Here is a 24,677-nt window from a genome sequence, read left to right as displayed (position 1 = left end):
CTATCGAGAAGGTAATAGACATTACTTTTAGTAAATCTTGATTTAAAGTTGGTTCAAACTATCATCTCAAGAGAATAGAAAAAGGACCTTAACGGAATTTAAAGTTGAACATGAATGTTAAAAGAGATAGATGAAGGAAAGGTATTAAGCTCACATTTGAACTAAAAGCTCATTAGCTTTTTGACACTGTTTTGTCTTCAGAATGTATTCAATTTCTGTAAACAGAGGATCAGGTCCTTTTCAATCGTACAAATATTTTACGAAAAATGAATAAAAAAAAACAAATCATAAAAGGGTTGCTGGTTGGTTTTCTTTTTGGACTCATTAAGGTCTTAGCAAAAAAATATACCATAATTTCTATAATTCATTCTCAATCATTGCATTATCTCTCCCCCATAAGTTACTATTTTTAGAAAGTAATGTGAGTTTTTTTTCCAGATAAGTAATGCTATCAGTGTGTTATCTAGAAATGCTATTATCTTAAAACTGTCAACAAATATGGAAATTAAGTTCGAAGCAGAGATAGTAGCGAGATTGACATTTTTGTTAAATATATAATGTACTTGTAGAATTAAACGTAAAACGATTAGAACTCTTGAAAATGAGTTTTGTTCATGTAGTTAAACAATAAATATGGTTATATTTGTTGTAAGGTATGAATATTTTTGTAATAAACTGATTAATTATGATAGCTGTGTGAGTCAGAAAAGCAGTGAAGTACTAGTAACAGTAGCATCATTTTGTATCAAAGGATAGAAGTCTGTACAATACATCTTGATTTGTGTTATTGCATATACACTATTGTGATACAAACATTATTGTTCAACGTGTTTTACCTAGTTGATATTATTTATACAATTTTATAATCAAATGTTTGTTATTTGATTATAATTTATTTTAAAGATTTTTGCCTGAAATAAACATTTTTTGTCACATGGTTTATTGAGTTTTGCACCGGTTCTAACATGACCAGAGTTAGTATTTGTATTAGGGTGTATTAAATAACACTGTATGGACTGTAATTAAAGAGCAAATACATGTATGTGTAAGAAACTAGTCTGCAAAAATAAATCTCGTTATTTAAATTGTCGAAGTAATTGAGTTTTAGGCTGGAACTTGTAAAAAGATTCCCCCTTTCATTACCACAAACGGTCGGCAGAAAGTGAATAGACTTTTTTCTTGCACTTAAACATGTATGGAACAACTGCTTGAGGAACCATATAGCATTCATTTACAAAGATAACGCACGTGTTCATAGATATAAAAATGCTTTTATTAACAAAATCTATTTAGAATAGAATATGTATATATCACATTTTGTAAAACACAATGAACACAAAAATGGTGGAGATAGACACCAAGTATAGACTGATGTACATGTCTGCACACACTATTTTATGACAACAATAAACACTAAATAATTATAGTGTGTAGCTCATAGTTGATTGTACTTCTTATTTTCGTAGATTGTAAGTACAACCTAAGACAAAGTAATGAAATTTCAAGGAAGCACCTTTGCAATTGAAGCCAATGTAATGAAATGTCAAGGAATCATCTTTAAAATATAAGACAAGGTAATGAAATGTCATGGAAACATCTTTGCAATATAGGACAATGGAAAGAAATGTCAAACAAACATCTTTGCAATCTGAGACAATGTAATGAAATGCCAAGGAAGCGTCTTTGCAATCTAAGACAATGTAATGAAATGTCAATGAAGCATCTTTGCAATCTAAGACATTGTAATGAAATGTCAAGGAAGCATCTTAATCTACACAAGATTAGCTGCTTTGGCCATTGAATGAAATATACTGTTTTCATCTTTTAACAAAACATCTGGACTGTCAAATTCTTTAATCTGGCCTTTATCTAGTACCATGATTCTAAGAAAGAAAAAAAAGGTTTAATCAATATACATGTATTAAGCAGGAAACAATTAAAGGACTCCAATAAAAAGCTATTGCAACAGGAAAATGGATGATTTACTGCGGGATTTGAATTTGAATTTAAAAGTACAAAATTATATAATGGTTTACTGCACAGATGATCGGTAAGTATTTCAATTACCTGGAGTAGTCCAATACAGTGTTAAGTCTGTGGGCTATAGTGAGGATAGTACAATCAGAGAACTCCCGCCGTATAGTGTTCTGTATCAAGTTGTCTGTTTTCAGATCCACGGCGGCTGTAGCCTCATCTAGGACCAATATCTTGGACTTCTTCAGAAGTGCGCGTGCGAGGCATATCAACTGTCTCTGTCCAACACTGTTACAACATACACAAGAATATGAATAAATTATTTTTTTCAAAAGTATATTTAATTCAAGCAAAGATGGAAAGACCTTGCATTTCAATTTGGTTAGATTAATGTTTAACAAACCTGAGATTTTCTCCTCTTTCCGAGCATTCGTAAAGAAGACCACCTTCGAGAGATTCCACATATTTTTTTAGATGGGCATGTTCCAAAGCTTCCCATAAATCATCGTCAGAGAAAGAGTTGAACGGGTCCAGGTTCATTCGTAATGTACCAGAAAACAACACAGGATCCTAAACAATGAAAAAATCAATTCTGTGTAATTCAGAGTCCATGTACTGAATTACATAAAAGACAAGTTGTGATTCCTTGTATGGATTCTTTTTAGTAAATTTATTTATTATTTTCTCAGACGGTAAATTTATACCTGGGGAATAATTGTCAGCTTAGAACGAAGGTCGTGCAAGCCAATGGTTGATATGTCTACATCATCGATGATTATACTTCCGCCAGCCTTTTCGAGAATTCGAAATAATGCCAGGGTTAATGATGATTTTCCTGCTCCCGTTCTTCCAACGATTCCTATCTGAAAAACAACGATCAATCTAACTTTATGGACGTAAACACTACTATTTATCCTAATGTAGATATAATATATATAGAATGTCTGTTCGTAAAACATTGTTATTAAATATTTCATTTTTTATCAAATATTTTATTTTTTCCAAAACAAAATATGTATGCCAAATTTGGAGTCCATTTTAAAATAGAAATAAATAAATGTAAATATATATTTAAAAAAATGACAGAAAGATTAACTGTATCTTTTACCTTCTCCCCGGGTGTAATATCGCAATCAATTCCTTTCAGAACCAAGTCCAAATCCTCTCTGTACCTCAGACTGAAATTGGAAAACTTCACGTGACCTCGTTGAGGCCAATTAGAAGCAGGTTCAGTTTCTTTGATTCTCCAATCAGCTTCGGGTTTAAGGTTTATGTATTCCTGGATTCTTTCGACCGTTATAATGTTTGTGTCCATCTCCGTGAAAGCAAAAACAATCCACCTTAATGTATCTGTTACCTAAAACATAAAGATTCATAGACAATGACAGGATGAAGGCAGAGTACATGTATTTTGTAGTATTTTATTGAAGCTTAAAAACGAAAATGGAGTGACAATTTACTTTCATTTGTAATAAATCGAGTTTAAGTCATAATACAATAGCTTCATCAATTGCAAAAGAAAAGGATACTTACATTGCCAGCATATGTCATGATCAAAGCTATCATTCCGCTTGATAAAACATCTCGACGATAACAAGACAACACGCAAGCGATGAACACCAACAGATTTCCCAAAAATCCTAAACGAAAGTTCAACCACCTGCAAAATACAAAATATTTATGAACAAGGAGTAATAACTGCCTTTTTGACGAATCACTGACGAGAATATCAATGCTCTTTGACCACAGCATTTTACGAACTAGTTCTTCTACATTGTAAACAATAGTTTGCCTAAATTTCATGCATACATTATAATTTTCATCTCAAAAATATTTAAGTAAAGTTTTGCCTCTTTTAAATTTAACGAAACAAAATTAAATATTATGTTAAAACTTGGTTTTTTTGCAGTTACATAAACTGTGGATTCCCTTTGTGTTCCCTTCTGGTTTACAGGACCAATGATTTGAAAAATATTTTACTATTCCAACCAAGCTTATTATTTTACTTCAAAGTAATAAATTATATAGCTAAGCATCCTTTACAAACCTGTAACAGGAAAGAGTTGTCAGTTCAGCTTTGTGATACGCATCTCGTCGACGGTCACTCTCATGCGCAAATAAAGATGTTTTGTTGAAAGCTCGAATGGTCGTCGCTCCCTGTATAGATTCACTGAAGAAAGAGAACTGGGGGGATCTGAGCGCTTTGTTCATTCTTCTGCACTGACACGCTGCAACACTAAATAATCTCTACAAATGGAAGAAAACAAAAACGTAAATTTTATCTGTATGTGTAAATACACAGCCTATAATGTGAAACTTCGAAGTTTATGTAAAGTAAAATGCAAGACTTTGAGTATCATCCCTATGAGTAAAGAAAATTTGCTTCTTTTCATTGTCTTTAAAAATAATGCCAAAAATAAGCCGTCCAATTTATCCTGTCAAATTATTGATACCTGTATCAAAAAATACATGATGAACAGCGGCACCAAGAAGTAGACCATTGTCGGCATCCCAGACGTGATGACAATTAAGGTGAACACGATCCGAGGGAAGGTGTGCATAAAACTCTTGGTAACCCACGGAAGAGAGTCTTCCAAACATTGCATGTCTTTTGAGAATCTATTGACCATTCTGCCAACTGGTGTATTTTCAAAGAAACTGAAAGGCGCTCTCATCACGCCGGCCAAAGTCTTCTGGTGAACCTTTTTGGCTGATGTTACCACGATGAATATCACAGAGAGTTCCCCAAGTACGTTTAAAAGAGCTGCAAAACACAGGAATAAGGTCAGAAACAATTTTCCTGGTAAATATAGAGTGTAAGCCCTGAATAACGAGTGTGTACTTACTGTTGATCAGACCAATGAGTCCAAAGCCCTTTATTTTGTATCCTTGTGAAATGGCTTGAGCGCTTGAGTTAAGTTCTGTTTTGTTGTCCGAGATGTCTGAGTCCCATTCACTGAGCCAGTAATTTTTGTAAAAGTCGGCAGCGTTTTGTGCAAGACACGCCGCAAACATGACTAAAAGGACTGGCCCTACGATTTTCAGATAAGTACTATAGGCGGACCATTTTGCCTACAAAATTCACATCGTTTTAAAATTCAATTCACATCAGAAAAAGGAAAAATGAATAGTCAGTTTGTAGGAAAGTAAGCAAACAATATTCTTTCGAGACTTGACTCACCCCATCAAGATTAATAGACTCGTCTTCGATGAATTTAGAATCTTTACATCTTTCCTCGTTCTCTGTGTCTTCTTTGGTGTTTAAATGATCGATTGTTGACACCTGTCTGTCAAATGATGCGGGTCTAGTACTTCCTTCGGTCGATTCATCGTCAGAACTCGATTCCTCCTGGAGGTGGGTTCGTACAAATTCAGCAAAAGCACCATTTCTCTCCATTAGTTCCGTATAGGTCCCGACTTCTGATACTTCTCCGTTTACCAAACTGATGACTCTATCCACGTATGGTAAGAAGCTTATGGCATGGGTAACAAGAACGCGGGTCTATAAATGTCAGAAGTAAGCATTAGTCAAACTGCAGTGTTAACAAAAATCATAAAAATAGTGAAAAGTATGCCTTTGAATTGAAACAAACCAACCTTATTTCTGAGAAGCCCTCTATTTCCTATCACTTGATCAAATAGATGTCTGCCTACGCGAGCGTCTACAGCACTGAGTGGATCGTCCAATAAGTAAATGTCAGCATCATCGTAAACTGCACGCGCCAAACTGACTCTTTGTTTCTGTCCACCGCTCAGATTAATTCCCTGTGAACAAAAAATTTCAAATTAAAATTTAATACTTACATTCTTAGATACATTTACTTCAAGTGCACAGTAACGCTAAAAATGTTAATTTTAACTTCACTCAAAAGATTTGCTCTCACTGATGATCGAAATTTGGTGTGTACAAGTATTTGCAATACCTTTTCTCCTATTTCTGTTTCATCTCCTTTAGGGAGAATGTCAAGATCAACTTGTAAAGCACATGCTTCTACTGCTTTTCTATAGTTCTTTACATTCATTTTTCTACCAAACAGAATGTTTTCTCTCAGGGTATTATTTTGAATCCATGCTTCTTGGGTCACAAATGCTACAGAACCTTTGACATCGACAGTTCCAGAGATTTTCTCCATTTCTCCAATAGCGGCTGACATGAGTGAAGATTTTCCGGCTCCAACCGAACCAATCACTGCCACCAGTTCGCCATTAGAGACATCCACATCGATACTGTCAAATCAAGTTTACAAAGTTATAGCCTTCATTAACATTGTCAAATTCGACAGAGACATTTTAATAAAGATTTAATTAAGAAGCTAGCATTATAAGTTTAATTAACATCACATTATCACTTTATCATGTAACTTTTGTCGTTACTTTTTTAAGGAAGGACTTTTGGCTTTGTTCCATGTGAATGATGCAGCTTTCATTGTTATGGCTTTGTCTGCGTCTGCGCTGTGTTGGATGGCTGATTCGTCTATTTCTTCACGATTCAGAAATGTTTCAATTCTTTTTAGGGAAACCGATAACTGTGAAACAATAAAAATTACGATAGAAAATCAATAAATATAGAAAGTAGTATAACGTTAAAAAGAAGCTTAAATATTCTAAACAGTAATTTGTAACAGCATACTATAATAGACGACTTGGAAGACTTGCGATTGGTTTTGGAGTTTAAGCAATATGTAAATCTTGCATGCATCCCACTCACCTCGATAAGAGAGGTAATGGCTATTGGCATATACATAAGCGGACCACGGAAAGCTGAAATCATGGACATTATGAAATAGATTTTCTTTGTTGTTAAAACATTTCCCTCATCTAGCCACAGGTACACCGCAAAGATCGAAAAAGTGAACTGCAAAGAAAAATATCAAAAAAATTGATCAAGGATTCTACCATCAAATGTTAATAACAGTATGATGAAATAAAAACCCAATTTATTAAAAATTAAAAACATTGTTATGTAATTTTTTCTTACCAGAAATTCGGACATTTGCCAGCAGAACATATTAACTATGTCTAGATATCTATTCTTTGTCTTCTCGTCAATTTCCTGCGATCTTATGGATCCAATTTTGTCTCCAAATGAGGGTTCCCATGCATACAGTTTCAATACCTGCAATTCATACAAATTCATGTATATTGAAGCCCAGTATGTTTAACGGATGTCAGTGTTCAATTTTTTAGAGAGAGAGAGAGAGAGAGAGAGAGAGAGAGAGAGAGAGAGAGAGAGAGATTTACCTTCATTCCATTGAAGACTTCATTCAGAACTTTCATTCTTTTATCCGTTATATCCTTTCCTTCTTTCTGTAAGGCACAATAAAGTTATATACATGAAATGTGAGCCTATATTAGATAAATGCATTCGCAGACGTTAAGGTATAAATTTAACTTACATTGATTTTGTGTTGAGCTTTTGCAATAACAGCAATTAATGGAACAAATACTACGAGGAGAAAAAATGCAACTAGAGCAGCCGATCCCAGTTCCTGGTACAAGAAGTACATCGCTATGCATGCCTGGACAGGCCCAAGCAACAGAAGGTGCAGCTCAAAGATGGATCTGTGATTAATTTTCGTGGCGTCATCTGACATCAGGTTGACCATTTCGCCAACAGTGCATTCCTGCTTGGCTTTATTGGAAAGTTTAGCCATCTACAAAGAGAAAATCAAGAAAGGAACGGATGTTTGAAAATAAAAAAAAAAGGGAAAATTGGAAATACTTTGCGATAATATTGTTACTTGCTGTTGTACCTTTCTATATATGGCTCCACAAATTGAAGTCCTGATTTTGATTCCAAGCATATGACCCAAGAGGTCTGAGTGAGTGTCTTGAAATGTTTGTACAACACCGAACAAGAAGTAAGCAGAGGCAAGAAAAATTCCATGCCAAAGATAGTCGTCTGCATCTTCAGCAAAATTTATCAAACTCCTAGAAATAACAATGAATTGTGATTTCATATTTGTTTCTATACGTTTGATAATAACATATCAAAGCCCAATTGGCCTATAAAGGTATATATTCACATAAACCTATGTCAATTTCCTTTACTTATAAAACAATAAAATCTGACTTGTGCCTACCTAAATATCAGAGGGCCAATGAAACTATATAGATATATTGGGACGGTTATTAGGAAGTGGATGAATATCTCGTAGAAGTGGATCTTCAAAATAACTCTAGACAGGCATGCTTTTATGTTCCCGCTGCAAATATTTTGGTTTACATCAGTTCTTCTGAAACATATAAAAATTGGTGTGACAAGTCCTTTCATTACATAAACTTAATATTTTTTTTATTTAATTTTTACAGGAAATATTCACCTTTTCTGTCGGAACGAATCATCACGCCAAGCTTTCTCAAAAACTGGGACGGTGGATTCTGATTTTAAGTCAGCCGAAAGTTCTATCAAATCCTTTGCCTCTAATGGTCTCTTGTAAGCGTCTTTCACAATTCTAAAAAAATATACAACAATCTTTAATAAATATCTTAGAGAAGTTTGACATTTTTCAAATTCTAAATATTTATTTTTTCATTGTTGTTTTTTGCTTACCTTGTAAACCAGGAAAATGCAAGCGCCGACATGATGGGGCTATTTTCAAGACACGATTTCTATAACGATAAATTGTGTATGTATAATGACTGTTATTATTTCATTGATTGCAAAAGAATCGATATTTCAACTTTTCATGAACGTATGAATCTAGGGACATCATACCTTAGATTTGGAACCGTCATCCTCTGGAAAATTGTCGATGAAAAAGCCAGTGAGGAAAAGTTCGGCAATGGACAACAGGAGTTGCAGAGGCAGAAGGCAAGCGCTGAAATGTAGGCTCATTTCCTCCTGTAACAATACACCAATATTACACGTGTTTATATATTTTATTCAATCTAGGTTTTAAAGAATTGCAAAATTTCAACATTTTCAATATCTTTTGTTTTTTAATTAAATTATTATCGATTTCCTTAAAAATTTGGGAAGAAAGAGTTAAATATTTTTACGTTTTTTTTTCATCTATTAAAAAATACATTTATCGTTTGATAAGAAAACCTGAGCAACACCTGATTGTATAATCCTCTGATCTGAGACTGGAGGTTTAGAGTAAGACAAACTGTCGTAAGAAACCAGTAAACAAATAATAGTCCAGAAGATTGCATTCGATGACGCCGCTCTGTTAACATGACGTGGTTAGCCACCATCTGAAACACAAACACAAAAATCAGAAATGGTTGAATGAGGCCTACATAAACTAATAATGTACGACAAATTATAAAGTTTATTTCTTGACAGTCTTCTTAATTGTTCAGTGTGAACTAACCATAGTAATTCCTGTCAATGCTGGGGAGATAAATTCCGGTTTCAACATTGACTCCGCCAGGGAATTCACAAACACGGTTTCTATACATTCCCGGAACGCGAAAAGAGCTAGACCAAGGCACAGGACCTAAAACAAAGCAAATCAAATTAAAAAAATCAATGTATTGTCCTAAATGAACTTTATATTGTTAGTTAAATTACTAGGTACTGAATTTAATTTGATAAAATAAAATCAGTAAACGACAGTGCTAGATTCCTAGTTATACGCGATGAATAATATTTGCCTAAAATCGCGAGAAGAACATCTCGCTGATTTGAAAAGTTCGCTTTCATTTTTTGGACAGATAAAAACTAAATGAAACTATGAAAAAAATCGCCGTTCGCTATTTTGTATTCTGGAGAGTTGTTGCAAACTTGAATCGCGAATTTAAATAATTAAGTACTCGTGTGAAATAAGGAATCTACAGTACTGAGCAAACTTACATATTTGGCAAGACTTAACGCTGAATGGCACACAGGCTGGGATTGTCTTGAACTTTCCTTAGAGGACAATATCCAAAGTCTTAGAGGGGATAGGACTAGTAGCAGGATACATGGTATCCAGCGCAGTATAGTCTTGTGGAAGCACGGAGTCAGGTCCGGATAAGCAGTATTCCATGTAACGTTGGAGTCCTGAAAACAAAATTAATGTAAATCATGCAATGTCAATACTCAATGTTATATTTTTTTTACGGTAAAATAACAATTGGTAAGGAAAATGAGTGTAAAGATAAGTATTTCATATTGTTGTGCAATCGTCAGAAGTTATTTTTATTCATTTGCAAAATTTGAAGATATGAACTGAGATTTTTCATTTGAGCAAAACAATGCCTTATTTAATTTTCGACACACGCGTATGAGGTCGATTTCAAACCTTACCCATAAAGGATCCCCTGAACACATCCATTCAATCTTGTTGACGATGTGATCGTTCATTTTGTTCAGTAGTCTTATCATAAAGTGTCAGGTATGATTTACCTGTTCATCGGCTCGGGTTATATATGTAGTCCTGCGTCTAATTTTAACCAGATGGAAAAGCGGGAAACCCCGCCTGACGCATGTGTCTGCGGACATTTAAATGTTTCTCTGAGCGACAGTAAACAGCATTTTGAAAGCTCTCTATGGATCCGAAGTTTCCAATATCAGTTATACTCTGCATGAGGCAGGTTTTCCCCTATATTAGAGTTTGATTGTCAAACTGTATAAGAGCTGTTGCACAACGCATAGTTGACCTTCATTTGATCAGTGACATGGCCCATTCCAGATTATTTCACTTCTGTTCGTTTGTTTGTAAGTAGATTAGTCATTGAAACCCCTGATATTGATCAAGTCATTAACGTATGCATACTTTGATAATCTTCAAGTGAGGGGGGTGGGGGGTGCAGGAATTAAGTAGATTTATAACAAAATATTTCTTTTATTATAATCATTTAAGATATTGTGCATATTTGCAAAGACAAAAAAATGTCAATTTGAGTATGTATATATACGTATTGATGTAAATAAAGATAAATCTGCATGTAAAAATTATTTTTAAAAATTAGTTATTTTAAAAAAAAACCATTTCCCCCTCCCCAATGTTCGAAATAAAAAAATCACGAGCGCAACGTTAAAAATTAATGATTTATCAATGCACTCGTGTAAAATAAACATGTAATCAGCGCTTATCATCGATTGAATGATAAGCATATATCGATTTACGAATCTTTGATCTTAGTTTTTTAGTTTGCTTTTTATATTATTTCTACAGTTACTTGTTTAAAAAATCAACTTACAACGAAGCAATTCACAATGGTGACATAGCTTTAAGATTTTATTGTAAGGAAAACTCTGAAGTAAACTGATATATTTACATTTTCCAGTGTCATTGCCTGTGATAACACTACGTATCGCTTTTGTACTATAAAACCTATAACTACAAATTGGGGCGCCAATTGGGTTTGCTTATTTATATTTAAATACATTAGTTAATCGTACAATGGCTTAAAATTATATAAATATAAGTAATAAGAATCATTCGTTGAATATAATTCCGGTCGGGGCGTGATCAAATCTATCATAAAGCCCTTCGGGCTTTATTGGATTTGTTCACGCCCAGACCGAAATTATCACCTCATAATACTCAAAAAATGATTCCTTATTCCTTATTTAAATATAACCAAATTCAATAGTAGATTTCCTAATTTCTTTTTGTTACATTTTCATTTTGCATAGCATTCTAATGTTGCATGGTGTATGTCTTTTTAAATCATGCAATGTAACGACCATCCTTATTAATAAATAAGTTTTAAAACATTGTCAAAGTGAAGTATTTCAACAAATTCTTTTTATATATATATGAATTATTATTTTATATGATTCATTTCTTCGTTCTAGAATCCTACAGAAAATATGAATTTACAAGTATGTTTATATGCATTAAGTTTTAATGGAATAGCTGATCGCTACTCTCATGAAATATATAATTACATGTATATTTTCATTGAGTATTTTTCTAAAAATAGACTTTTAAAAAATTTAATTTTCTTCATTTCAAACTCTACATGCAAATTACATCATATTGAGTAGATATTGATCGGATTATAACAACTTTAACAGAGTAAAATAAACTGAATGACATGACAACCACTTGAAAATTATAAAAATTGAAATCGCTCTGCCATCATTAAAGGGGCATGGTCATGATTTTGGTCAAATTTTATTTTTCTGTTTTTTTATTATTTACAATACTTTAGGAATGTATTTCTAATGATCATGTGACATTTGGGTGCCAGTCGATGAGTTTTAAGCAAGATACAGGGCTCACAGTTCTTCGTCGTGTAAACAAGGCTCGTGCCATGTTTTTTGTTTACATAGGTTCAAAATACCATTAAAATCTTTTTCAACCTAATTTGTCTATCTTCTTATTCAATTTAGGTCTAAAACTGGAATTTTCACTTCAACATTCAAAATGTAAACAAAAGCTTTGTTTACATAACGAAGAATTGTAAACTCTGTAACTCGCTTATAACCCAACAAATGACACTCACATTTTGGTTGCCTGTTGTAATCACTATTATATACTAGTATGAGGGTTGTCCAAAGAGCTCGTGGACAATCGCGTTTTTGTCATTTTAAATGGGTTTATTTATACATATTGTATATCTAAATATGTCATTAAATTTAAATCAAACTAAAGTGGTGTTGAATGTTTTCCATAGAAATAAAGTAAACTTTTAATTATCAAAGGGTTGCGGAAAGTACGCGCGGCCCAGCGTAAAAATTGTCCAATCTTTGTAAAAGAGTTTTGAGATATAAATATTTACAGTTTTTATAAAACATTGAAAAACTTCATAATCTTCTATTGTGATTTTTCTTATGTCGCTGTAGGTTTCGACCAATTGATATAATGGACGTTGTGTAGATTTCAGTGTAGATTTCAGTCTTGTTAGTTTCTACAGAGCTTTGAATGTACAATCAATTTCCGTAAGAAATTGAGGGAATCATACTTGGTAGATGTACTTGTATAAGATTTAAAATTTTGTTGAGCTACTCCATCATATAAGTTTTAAATACAAAAGAAAGAAAATATGCATCAGTTAAAAAATTTCAGCTTTCTCAATTTGAAAAATATTGGTCATCACTAGAAAATGTTGATTTTTATTGTATTAGTTTATTCTTGATTATGATATGTAAGATGAAAAACTCATCTCATGCCTTAAGATTATTTATTTCTTTTGGTGAACAGCGGGGAATGAAATGTTTATGATAAGGGGAGATAACAAAGAGTTTAAAAACATGCAACACAATTATACAATCATGCATATATTTGTATGTTTCAGAAATACTAATTTATAAAAGAATGAATCCAACATGTGATGGTTAATAAATGCAATGCATACTACAACAGCTATTTTTGTAACTTTCTAATAAAGAAGGAAGACCTATTCATTTTCTAAGGATGTAGTGGCATCGATACAATTGATGATACACAACTGAACAGCAGAACAATAAACATTGTCTTGGAGATTAATCCATACACCTTGTCACACAGACAGGTCCGAGAGGTTGAGAGGACTTATATACAGACCACTCTGCAGAAAGCAGCACAATTCCACTCCAAGTACATGTAGTCAAATGGTATATGAATTCAGCAGTGAATCTAAAGCAGAGGTTATTAAGTTACCATGCCGTTTAATTAACATATCACAATAAGTCATCACAAACTGATGAAGAATTGACAATATAAAGTAAACATCTTTCTGGGTTTTTTTTATATATATATCGTTGCCAAAGACACTATTATATACATGTACTGGTAAATGAGTGTTGAATTACAGAATCGAAAATATATGCCGTCAACCTGATTAGACATAAAGAGATAAAGAAAAATTGTTATGGTTTGCTTTCAGAAGACAACAAATGCTCCAAAAGTAAATGGAAGTTTAAAAAGTGTTCCATTCTCAATGTGTAAAGAGAGACGATTAATGAGAGGTGTCTTGTAGTTTGGTTACAGTTGAAAAACTATCTTGAATTCCTATAAGTTTGCTAATGTAAGAACAGCAGAGGTTTTGCGAAACAGATGGAGATCTATGAATAAATGACATTTTATCTCAATATCGTACAATAATTTTGTATGAGTGATGAAAAATTATGATATGTACTTGTATTATTTCTGGAGCAAAATTTGTTTATGCTTCTGATGTCATTGAATGATAGTGTTAGCGGCCTTTGTCCAAATTTACGAAGGTCAGTGTTCGGTGCTTTTAGATGTTTAACACTTTCATTCATCTCTATATCCAGTGAACCTATCTTAAATAACAGAAATACTTTTTTTATTTAAATACATCAAGAAGTTTCTATCGAGGAGGTAATAGACATTACTTTTAGTAAATCTTGATTTAATGTTGGGTCAAACTTTCATCTCAAGAGAATAGAAAAAGGACCTTAACGGAGTTTAAAGTTTAACATGAATGTTAAAAAAGATAGATTAAGGAAAGGGATTAAGCTCACATTTGAACTGAAAGCTCATTAGCTTTTTGACACTGTTTTGTCTTCAGAATGTATTCAATTTCTGTAAACAGAGGACCAGGTCCTTTTCAATCGTACAAATATTTTTCGGGAAATAAATCCAAAAACCAAATCATTAAAGGGTTGCTGGATGGTTTTCTTTTTGGACTCATTAAGGTCTTAACAAAAAAATATACCATAATTTTTATAATTCATTCTCAATCATTGCATTATCTCTCCCATAAGTTACTATTTTTTGAAAGTAATGTGGTATAAACAAGAAAGTAAATGAAAAGGTTTTTTTCAGATAAGTAATGTTATCAGTGTGTTATCTAGAAATGCTATCATATTAAAACTGTCAACAAATATGGAAATTAAGTTCGAAGCAGAGATAGTAGCGAGATTGACATTTTTGTTAAATATACAATGTACTTGTAGAATTAAACGTAAAACGATTAGAACTCTTTAAAATGAGTTGTGTTCATGTAGTAAAACAATAAATATGGTTATGTTTGTTATAAGGTATGTATATTTTTGTAATAAACTGATTAATTATGATAGCTGTGTGAGTCAGAAAAGCAGTGAAGTACTAGTAAGAGTAGCATCATTTTGTATCAAAGGATAATAGTCTGTACAATACATCTTGATTTGTGTTATTGCATATACACTATTGTGATACAAACATTAATTTTAAACATGTTTTACCTAGTTGATATTATTTAAACAATTTAAAAATCAAATGTTTGTTATTTGATTATAATTTATTTTAAAGATTTTTGTCTGAAATAAACATTTTTGTCACATGGTTTATTGAGTTTTTTACCGGTTCTAACATGACAAGATTTAGTATTTGTATTAGGGTGTATTAAATAACACTGTATGGACTGTAATTAAAGAGCAAATACATGTGTGTGTAAGAAACTTGTCTGCGAAAAAAATCTCGTTATTTAAATTGTCGAAGTAATTGAGTTTTAGGCTGGAACTTGTAGAAAAGATTGACCCTTTCATTACCACAAACGGTCGGCAGAAAGTGAGTAGACTTTTTTCTTGCACTTAAACATGTATGGAACAACTGCTTGAGGAACCATATAGCATTCATTTACAAAGATAACGCACGTGTTCATAGATATAAAAATCCTTTTATTAACAAAATCTATTTAGAATAGAATATGTATATATCACATTTTGTAAAACACAATGAACACAAAAATGGTAGGGATAGACACCAAGTACAGACTGATGTACATGTATGCACACACTAATTTATGACAACAATAAACACTAAATAATTATAGTGTGTAGCTCATAGTTGATTGTACTTCTTATTTTCGTAGATTGTAAGTACAACCTAAGACAAAGTAATGAAATTTCAAGGAAGCACCTTTGCAATTGAAGACAATGTAATGAAATGTCAAGGAATCATCTTTAAAATATAAGACAAGGTAATGAAATGTCATGGAAACATCTTTGCAATATAAGACAATGTAATGAAATGTCAAGAAAGCGTCTTTGCAATCTAAGACAATGTAATGAAATGTCAAGAAAGCGTCTTTGCAATCTAAGACAATGTAATGAAATGTCAATGAAGCATCTTTGCAATCTAAGACATTGTAATGAAATGTCAAGGAAGCATCTTAATCTACACAAGATTAGCTGCTTTGGCCATTGAATGAAATATACTGTTTTCATCTTTTAACAAAACATCTGGACTGTCAAATTCTTTAATCTGGCCTTTATCTAGTACCATGATTCTAAAAAAGAAAAAAAACGTTTAATTAATATACATGTATTAAGCAGGAAACAATTAAAGGACTCCAATAAAAAGCTATTGCAACATGAAAATGAATGATTTACTGCAGGATTTGAATTAGAATTTAAAAGTACAAAATTATATAATGGTTTACTGGACAGATGATTGGTAAGTATTTCAATTACCTGGAGTAGTCCAAAACAGTGTTAAGTCTGTGGGCTATAGTGAGGATAGTACAATCAGAGAACTCCCGCCGTATAGTGTTCTGTATCAGGTTGTCTGTTTTCAGATCCACAGCGGCTGTAGCCTCATCTAGGACCAATATCTTGGACTTCTTCAGAAGTGCGCGTGCGAGGCATATCAACTGTCTCTGTCCAACACTGTAACAACATACACAAGATTATGAATAAGTAATTTTTTTCAAAAGTATATTTAATTCAAGCAAAGATGGAAAGACCTTGCGTTTGAATTTGGTTAGATTAATGTTTAACAAACCTGAGATTTTCTCCTCTCTCTGAGCATTCGTAAAGAAGACCACCTTCGAGAGATTCCACATATTTTTTTAGATGGGCATGTTCCAAAGCTTCCCATAAATCATCGTCAGAGAAAGAGTTGAACGGGTCCAGGTTCATTCGTAATGTACCAGAAAACAACACGGGATCCTAAACAATGAAAAAATCAATTCTGTGTAATTCAGAGTCCATGTACTGCATTACATAAAAGACAAGTTGTGATTACTTGTATGGATTCTTTTTAGTAAATTTATTCATTATTTTCTCAGACGGTAAATTTATACCTGGGGAATAATTGTCAGCTTAGAACGAAGGTCGTGCAAGCCAATGGTTGATATGTCTACATCATCGATGATTATACTTCCGCCAGCCTTTTCGAGAATTCGAAATAATGCCAGGGTTAATGATGATTTTCCTGCTCCCGTTCTTCCAACGATTCCTATCTGAAAAACAACGATCAATCTAACTTTATGGACGTAAACACTACTATTTATCCTAATGTAGGTATAATATATATAGAATGTCTGTTCGTAAAACATTGTTATTAAATATTTTATTTTTTATCAAATATTTTATTTTTTCCAAAACAAAATATGTATGCCAAATTTGGATTCCATTTTATAATAGAAATAAATAAATGTAAATATATTTTTAAAAAATGACAGAAAGATTAACTGTATCTTTTACCTTCTCCCCGGGTGTAATATCGCAATCAATTCCTTTCAGAACCAAGTCCAAATCCTCTCTGTACCTCAGACTGAAATTGGAAAACTTCACGTGACCTCGTTGAGGCCAATTAGAAGCAGGTTCAGTTTCTTTGATTCTCCAATCAGCTTCGGGTTTAAGGTTTATGTATTCCTGGATTCTTTCGACCGTTATAATGTTTGTGTCCATCTCCGTGAAAGCAAAAACAATCCACCTTAGTGTATCTGTTACCTAAAACATAAAGATTCATAGACAATGACAGGATGAAGGTAAAGTACATGTATTTTGTAGTATTTTATTGACGCTTATAAACGAAAATGGAGTGACAATTTACTTTCATTTGAAATAAATCGAGTTTAAGTCATAATACAATAGCTTCATCAATTGCAAAAGAAAAAGATACTTACATTGCCAGCATATGTCATGATCAAAGCTATCATTCCGCTTGATAAAACATCTCGACGGTAACAAGCCAACACGCAAGCAATGAACACCAACAGATTTCCCAAAAATCCTAAACGAAAGTTCAGCCACCAGCAAAATACAAAATAATTATGAACAAGGAGTAATAACTGCTTTTTTGTCGAATCACTGACGAGAAAAACAATGCAATTTTACTAAAGCATTTTACGGACTAGTTCTACTACATTGTAAACAATAGTTTGCCTAAATTTCATGCAAACATTATAATTTTCATCTCAAAAAATATTTAAGTAAAGTGTTGCCTCTTTCAAATTTAGCGAAACAAAATTAAATATTAATTTAAAACTTGTTTTTTTTGCAGTTAAATAAACTGTAGATTCCCTTTGTGTTCCTTTCTGGTTATCAGGACAATGGTTTGAAAAATATATTACTATTCCAACAAAGCTTATTATTTTACTTCAAACTAATAAATTATATAGCTAAGCATCCTTTACAAACCTGTAACAGGAAGGAGTTGTCAGTTCAGCTTTGTGAAACGCATCTCGTCGACGGTCACACTCCTGCGCAAATAAAGATGTTTTGTTGAAAGCTCGAATGGTCGTCGCTCCCTGGATAGATTCACTGAAGAAAGAGAACTGGGGGGATCTGAGCGCTTTGTTCATTCTTCTGCACTGACACGCTGCAACACTAAATAATCTCTACAAATGGAAGAAAACAAAAACGTAAATTTTATTTGTATGTGTAATTACACAGCCTATAATGTGAAACTTAGAAGTTTATGTAAAGTAAAATGCAAGACTTTGAGTATCATCCCTTTGAGTAAAGAAACTTTGCTTCTTTTCAATGTCTTTAAAAATAATGCCAAAAATAAGCCGTCCAATTTATCCTGTCAAATTATTGTGTATATACCTGTATGAAAAAATACATGATGAACAGCGGCACCAAGAAGTAGACCATTGTAGGCATCCCAGACGTGATGACAATCAAGGTGAACACGATCCGAGGGAAGGTGTGCATAAAACTCTTGGTAACCCACGGAAGAGAGTGTTCCAAACATTCCATGTCTTTTGAGAATCTATTGACCATTCTGCCTACTGGTGTATTTTCAAAGAAACTGAAAGGCGCTCTCATCACGCCGGCCAAAGTCTTCTGGTGAACCTTTTTGGCTGATGTTACCACGATGAATATCACAGAGAGTTCCCCAAGTACGTTTAAAAGAGCTGCAAAACACAGGAATAAGGTCAGAAACAATTTTCCTGGTACATATAGAGTGTAAGCCCTGAATAACGAGTGTGTACTTACTGTTGATCAGACCAATGAGTCCAAAGCCCTTTATTTTGTATCCTTGTGAAATGGCTTGAGCGCTTGAATTAAGTTCTGTTTTGTTGCCCGAGATGTCTGAGTCCCATTCACTGAGCCAGTAATTTTTGTAAAAGTCGGCAGCGTTTTGTGCAAGACACGCCGCAAACATGACTAAAAGGACTGGCCCTACGATTTTCAGATAAGTACTATAGGCCGACCATTTTGCCTACAAAATTCACATCGTTTTAAAATTCAATTCACATCAGAAAAAGGAAAAATGAATAGTCAGTTTGTAGGAAAGTAAGCAACAATATTCTTTCGAGACTTGACTCACCTCATCAAGATTAACAGACTCTTCTTCGATGAATTTAGAATCTTTACATCTTTCCTCGTTCTCTGTGTCTTCTTTGGTGTTTAAATGATCGATTGTTGACACCTGTCTGTCGAACGATGCGGGTCTAGTACTTCCATCGGTCGATTCATCGTCAGAACTTGATTCCTCCTGGAGGTGGGTTCGTACAAATTCAGCAAAAGCACCATTTCTCTCCATTAGTTCCGTATAGGTCCCGACTTCTGATACTTCTCCGTTTACCAAACTGATGACTCTATCCACGTATGGTAAGAAGCTTATGGCATGGGTAACAAGAACGCGGGTCTATAAATGTCAGAAGTAAGCATTAGTCAAACTGCAGTGTTAACAAAAATCATAAAAATAGTGAAAAGTATGCCTTTGCATTGAAACAAACCAACCTTATTTCTGAGAAGCCCTCTATTTCCTATCACTTGATCAAATAGATGTCTGCCTACGCGAGCGTCTACAGCACTGAGTGGATCGTCCAATAAGTAAATGTCAGCATCATCGTACACTGCACGCGCCAAACTGACTCTTTGTTTCTGTCCACCGCTCAGATTAATTCCCTGTTAAAAAAATTTCAAAATTAAAATTTAATACTTACATTCTTAGATACATTTCCTTGAACTGCACAGGAACGCTAAAAATGCTTATTTTAACTACACTCCAAAGTTTTGCTCTCATTAATGATCTGAATTAGGTGTGTACAAGTATTTGCAATACCTTTTCTCCTATTTCTGTTTCATCTCCTTTAGGAAGAATGTCAAGATCAGCTTGTAAAGCACATGCTTCTACTGCTTTTCTATAGTTCTTTACATTCATTTTTCTTCCAAACAGAATGTTTTCTCTCAGGGTATTATTTTGAATCCATGCTTCTTGGGTCACAAATGCTACAGAACCTTTGACATCGACAGTTCCAGAGATTTTCTCCATTTCTCCAATAGCGGCTGACATAAGTGAAGATTTTCCGGCTCCAACCGAACAAATCACTGCCACCAGTTCGCCATTAGCGACATCCACATCGATACTGTCATATCAAGTTTACAGAGTTATAATCTTCATTAACATTGTCAAATTCGACAGATGCGTTATAATAAAGATTTAATTAAGAAGCTAGCATTCTAAGTTTAATTAACATAACATTATCATGTAACTTTTGTGTTTACTTTTTTAAGGAAGGACTTTTGGCTTTGTTCCATGTGAATGATGCAGCTTTCATTGTTATGGCTTTCTCTGCGTCTTCGCTGTGTTGAATGGCTGATTCGTCAATTTCTTCACGATTCAGAAATGTTTCAATTCTTTTTAGGGATACTGATAACTGTGAAACAATGAAAATTACTATGTAGAATATCACCATATATAGAAAGAAGTATAACATTAAAAAGTATAGCTTTGATATTCTAAATGGTAATAACAGCATACTAGTATATACCCAAATTCTGCTTAACAAAAAATGAAGACTAGTGATTGGTTTTGGAGTTAAAGCAATATGTAATCGTGCAAGCTTCCCACTCACCTCAATAAGAGAGGTAATGGCTATTGGCATATACATAAGTGGACCCCGGAAAGCTGAAATCATGGACATTATGAAATAGATTTTCTTTGTTGTTAATACATTTCCCTCGTCTAGCCACAGGTACACCGCAAAGATCGAAAAAGTGAACTGCAAAGAAAAATATCAAAAAATTTGATCAAGGATTCTACCATCAAATGTTAATAACAGTACATTGAAATAAAAACCCAATTTATCAAAAATTAAAAACATTGTTATGTAATTGTTTCTTACCAGAAATTCGGACATTTGCCAGCAGAACATATTAACTATATCTAGATATCTATTCTTTGTCTTCTCGTTAATTTCCTGCGATCTTATGGATCCAATTTTGTCTCCAAATGAGGATTCCCATGCATACAGTTTCAATACCTACAATTCATACATGTATATTGAAGCCCAGTATGTTTAACGGATGTCAGTGTGCAATTTGAGAGAGAGAGAGAATGAGAGAGAGAGAGAGAGATTTACCTTCATTCCATTGAAGACTTCATTAAGAACTTTCATTCTTTTATCTGTTATATCTTTTCCATCTTTCTGTAAGGCACAATAAAGTTATACATGTATTGTGAGCCTGTACATATTTTAAAATACAATATTATAGACTCAGCGGCAAACCTTATGGTATACATTCAACTTACATTGATTTTGTGTTGAGCTTTTGCAATAACCCCAATTAATGGAACAAATACTACAAGGAGGAAGAATGCAACTAGAGCAGCCGATCCCAGTTCCTGGTACAAGAAGTACATCGCTATGCATGCCTGGACAGGCCCAAGCCACAGAAGGTGCAACTCAAAGATGGATCTGTGATTAATTTTCGTGGCGTCATCTGACATCAGGTTGACCATTTCGCCAACAGTACATTCCTGCTTGGCTTTATTGGAAAGTTTAGCCATCTACAAAGAGAAAACCAAGAAAGGACTTGAGATATGATAACACAATAAAATTTGGAAATAGCTTGCGATGATATTGGGGTTTTTTTTGCTGCTGTACCTTTCTATATATGGCTCCACAAACTGAAGTCCTGATTTTGATTCCAAGCATATGACCCACGTGGTCTGAGTGAGTGTCTTGAAATGTTTGTACAACACCGAACAGGAAGTAAGCAGAGGCTAGGAAAATTCCATGCCAAAGATAGTCGTCTGCATCTTCAGCGAAATTTATCAAACTCCTAGAAATAGCAGTGAATTGTGATTTCATATTGCTTCTATACGTTTGATAATAACATATTTTTTTCAGAGCACAATTGGCTTTTAAAGGTATATATTTACATAAACCTATGTCAATTTTCTTTACCTATAAAACATTAAAATCTGACATGTGCCTACCTAAATATCAGTGGGCCGATGAATCTATATAGATATATTGGGACGGTTATTAGGAAGTGGATGAATATCTCGTAGAAGTGGATCTTCAAAATAACTCTGGACAGGCATGCTTTTATGTTCCCGCTGCAAATATTTTGGTTGACATCAGTTCTTCTGAAATATATTTTAAAAAATTGTTGTGACAAGCTCCTTCATTATATAAACTTCATATTTTTTTTTAGATTTAATCTTCACAGGAAATATTCACCTTTTCTGTCGGTTCGAATCATCACGCCAAGCTTTCTCAAAAACTGGGACGGTAGATTCTGATTTTAAGTCAGCCGAAAGTTCTATTAAATCCTTTGCCTCTAATGGTCTCTTGTAGGCGTCTTTCACAATTCTAAAAAAATACAACAGTTCTTAATAGATATCTTAGAGAAGTTTGACATTTTTCAAATTATAAATATTTATTTTTTCCTTGTTGTTTTTTGCTTACCTTGTAAACCAGGAAAATGCAAGCGCCGACATGATGGGACTATTTTCAAGACACGATTTCTATAACGATAAATTGTGTATGTATAATGACTGTTATTATTTCATTGATTGAAAAAGAATCAATATTACAACTTTTCATGAACGTATGAATCTAGGAACATCCATACCTTAGATTTGGAACCGTCATCCTCTGGAAAATTGTCGATGAAAAAGCCAGTGAGGAAAAGTTCGGCAATGGACAACAGGAGTTGGAGAGGCAGCAGGCAAGCGTTGAAATGTAGGCTCATTTCCTCCTGTAACAATACACGAATTTTACATGTTCGTATATATTTCATTTTATCTTGGTTTATAGGATTTCAAAATTTCAGTAACTTCAATAATTTTTGTTCTATAATTTTAGCGATTTTAAAAATCATGATCAAATTTCTTAAAAATTAGAAAAAAATTAAGATCTTTTCAGTTTGTTTTTTTTTCAACCAGAATTATCTTTTTGATAACTTAACATGGGCAATACCTGGACATATAATCCTCTGATCTGAGACTGGAGGTTTAGAATAAGACAAACTGTCGTAAGAAACCAGTAAACAAATAATAGTCCAGAAGATTGCATTCGATGACGTCGCTCTGTTAACATGACGTGGTTAGCCACCATCTGAAACACACACAATAAAAAAACCATTACACATGGTTGAATGACGCCATTCTGTACATTCTATAATATTGTACGACAAATTATAAAGTTTATTTCTTGAAAGCCTACTTGTACAGTGTGAACTAACCATAGTAATTCCTGTCAATGCTGGGGAGATAAATTCCGGTTTCAACATCGACTCCGTCAGGGAGTTCACAAACACGGTTTCTGTACATTCTAGAAACGCGAGAAGAGCAAGACCAAGGCACAACACCTAGAACAAAACAAATCAAACAGAAAATTAATGTATTGTCCTTAATGAATTTTATTTGATCAAATTGAAATTATCGGGTACTTAATTTAATCTGATAAAATAAAATCAGTAAACGAGAGTACTAGATTCCTAATTATACGCGAGGAATAATATTTGCCTAAAATCGCGAGAAGAATTTCATCTGACTGATTTTCAAAGCTCGCTTTTATTTTTTGGGCAGATGTAAACTAAATGAAACTATGAAAAAAAAATTGGCGTTCGCGATTTTACATTCTAGTGAGTTGTTGCAAAAGAGTTGAATCGCGGAATATAATTAAGTACCCGCGTAGAATAAGGAATCTACAGTACTGAGCAAACTTACATATTTGGCAAGGCTTAACGCTGAATGGCACACAGGCTGGGATTGTCTTGAACTTTCCTTAGAGGACAATATCCAAAGTCTTAGAGGGGATAGGACCAGTAGCAGGATACATGGTATCTAGCGGAGTATAGTCTTCTGGAAGCACGGAGTCAGGTCTGGATAAGCAGTATTCCATGTAACGTTGGAATCCTGAAAACAAGATTAATAAATCATGCAATGTCTTTACTCAATGTTATATTTTTTACAGTTAAATAACAATTGCAAAAGAAAATGAGTGTAAGGATAAATATTTTATATTGTTGTGCAATCGTCAGAAATTATTTTTATTCATTATCTTTGCATTTGCAAATTTTGAAGATATAAACTGAGATTTTTATATTATTGTTTGTTTTTTTCATTTGAGCAAAACAATGCCATATATTATTTTCGACACACGGGTATGAGGTCGATTTCAAACCTTACCCACAGAGGATCCCCTGAACACATCCATTCAATCTTGTTGACGATGTGATCGTTCATTTTGTTCAGTTGTCTCTATCATAAAGTGTCAGGTATGATTTACCTGTTAACCGACTCGGGGTATATATATGTGGTCCTGCGTCTAAATTTAACCAGACGGCAAAGCGGGAAACCCCGCCTGACGCATGTGTCTGCGGACATTTAAATGTATTGGGTCTCTGTCCCTCTGGG

General features: G+C 33.6%; 2 protein-coding genes across 4 annotated transcripts; both read right to left on the bottom strand.

Annotated features, from left to right (window-relative positions):
• Positions 1–1,252: 1,252 nt before the first annotated feature.
• On the bottom strand, positions 1,253–24,605 carry LOC105318659 (multidrug resistance-associated protein 1). Of its 3 annotated transcripts, none has more exons than XM_066079009.1 (26): positions 24,450–24,605; positions 9,776–9,964; positions 9,294–9,419; positions 9,037–9,174; positions 8,693–8,818; positions 8,528–8,586; positions 8,298–8,429; positions 8,058–8,210; positions 7,728–7,905; positions 7,371–7,628; positions 7,216–7,281; positions 6,953–7,090; positions 6,683–6,829; positions 6,349–6,500; positions 5,898–6,201; positions 5,572–5,739; positions 5,156–5,476; positions 4,821–5,046; positions 4,428–4,738; positions 4,022–4,221; positions 3,508–3,634; positions 3,083–3,331; positions 2,679–2,837; positions 2,378–2,544; positions 2,068–2,262; positions 1,253–1,883 (listed from the first exon to the last, which is right to left on the bottom strand). In XM_066079009.1, the coding sequence occupies exons 1-26, from the start codon at positions 24,504–24,506 to the stop codon at positions 1,772–1,774; spliced, it is 4,458 nt and encodes a 1,485-aa protein (XP_065935081.1). In that variant the 5' UTR covers positions 24,507–24,605; the 3' UTR covers positions 1,253–1,771. The 3 variants fall into 3 exon arrangements, with proteins under 3 accessions (XP_065935081.1, XP_065935080.1, XP_065935082.1); XM_066079008.1 differs by lacking the exon at positions 24,450–24,605 and adding an exon at positions 10,211–10,334; XM_066079010.1 differs by lacking the exon at positions 24,450–24,605 and adding an exon at positions 10,211–10,334 and having other exon boundaries at positions 8,058–8,180.
• LOC136273730 (multidrug resistance-associated protein 1-like) lies at positions 15,440–17,834 on the bottom strand. Its single transcript, XM_066079024.1, has 6 exons — positions 17,695–17,834; positions 17,270–17,518; positions 16,867–17,025; positions 16,566–16,732; positions 16,256–16,450; positions 15,440–16,071 (listed from the first exon to the last, which is right to left on the bottom strand). Exons 1-6 carry the CDS (start codon positions 17,725–17,727, stop codon positions 15,960–15,962), a joined length of 915 nt encoding a protein of 304 aa, XP_065935096.1. The 5' UTR covers positions 17,728–17,834; the 3' UTR covers positions 15,440–15,959.
• Positions 24,606–24,677: the final 72 nt, after the last annotated feature.

The sequence above is a fragment of the Magallana gigas genome, chromosome 3, assembly GCF_963853765.1.
Source record: "Magallana gigas chromosome 3, xbMagGiga1.1, whole genome shotgun sequence".
NCBI classification, from domain to species: domain Eukaryota; kingdom Metazoa; phylum Mollusca; class Bivalvia; order Ostreida; family Ostreidae; genus Magallana; species Magallana gigas.
This window is presented reverse-complemented; position numbering and strand designations above follow the sequence as displayed.

Bases quoted from the DNA above. Each gene is read 5' to 3' on its own strand.
- LOC105318659 (XM_066079008.1), bottom strand. From the start codon at position 10,288: ATGATAAGACTACTGAACAAAATGAACGATCACATCGTCAACAAGATT. The intron at 9,175-9,293 runs GTTAGTTCACAC...TTTGTGTTTCAG, and splicing joins CATTGACAGGAATTACTATG to ATGGTGGCTAACCACGTCAT. The intron at 3,332-3,507 runs GTAAGTATCCTT...TTTATGTTTTAG, and splicing joins TCATGACATATGCTGGCAAT to GTAACAGATACATTAAGGTG.
- LOC136273730 (XM_066079024.1), bottom strand. From the start codon at position 17,727: ATGATAGCTTTGATCATGACATATGCTGGCAAT. The intron at 17,026-17,269 runs GTAAAAGATACA...GTTGTTTTTCAG, and splicing joins ATATTACACCCGGGGAGAAG to ATAGGAATCGTTGGAAGAAC. The intron at 16,072-16,255 runs GTAATTGAAATA...TTTCTTTTTTAG, and splicing joins ACTGTTTTGGACTACTCCAG to AATCATGGTACTAGATAAAG.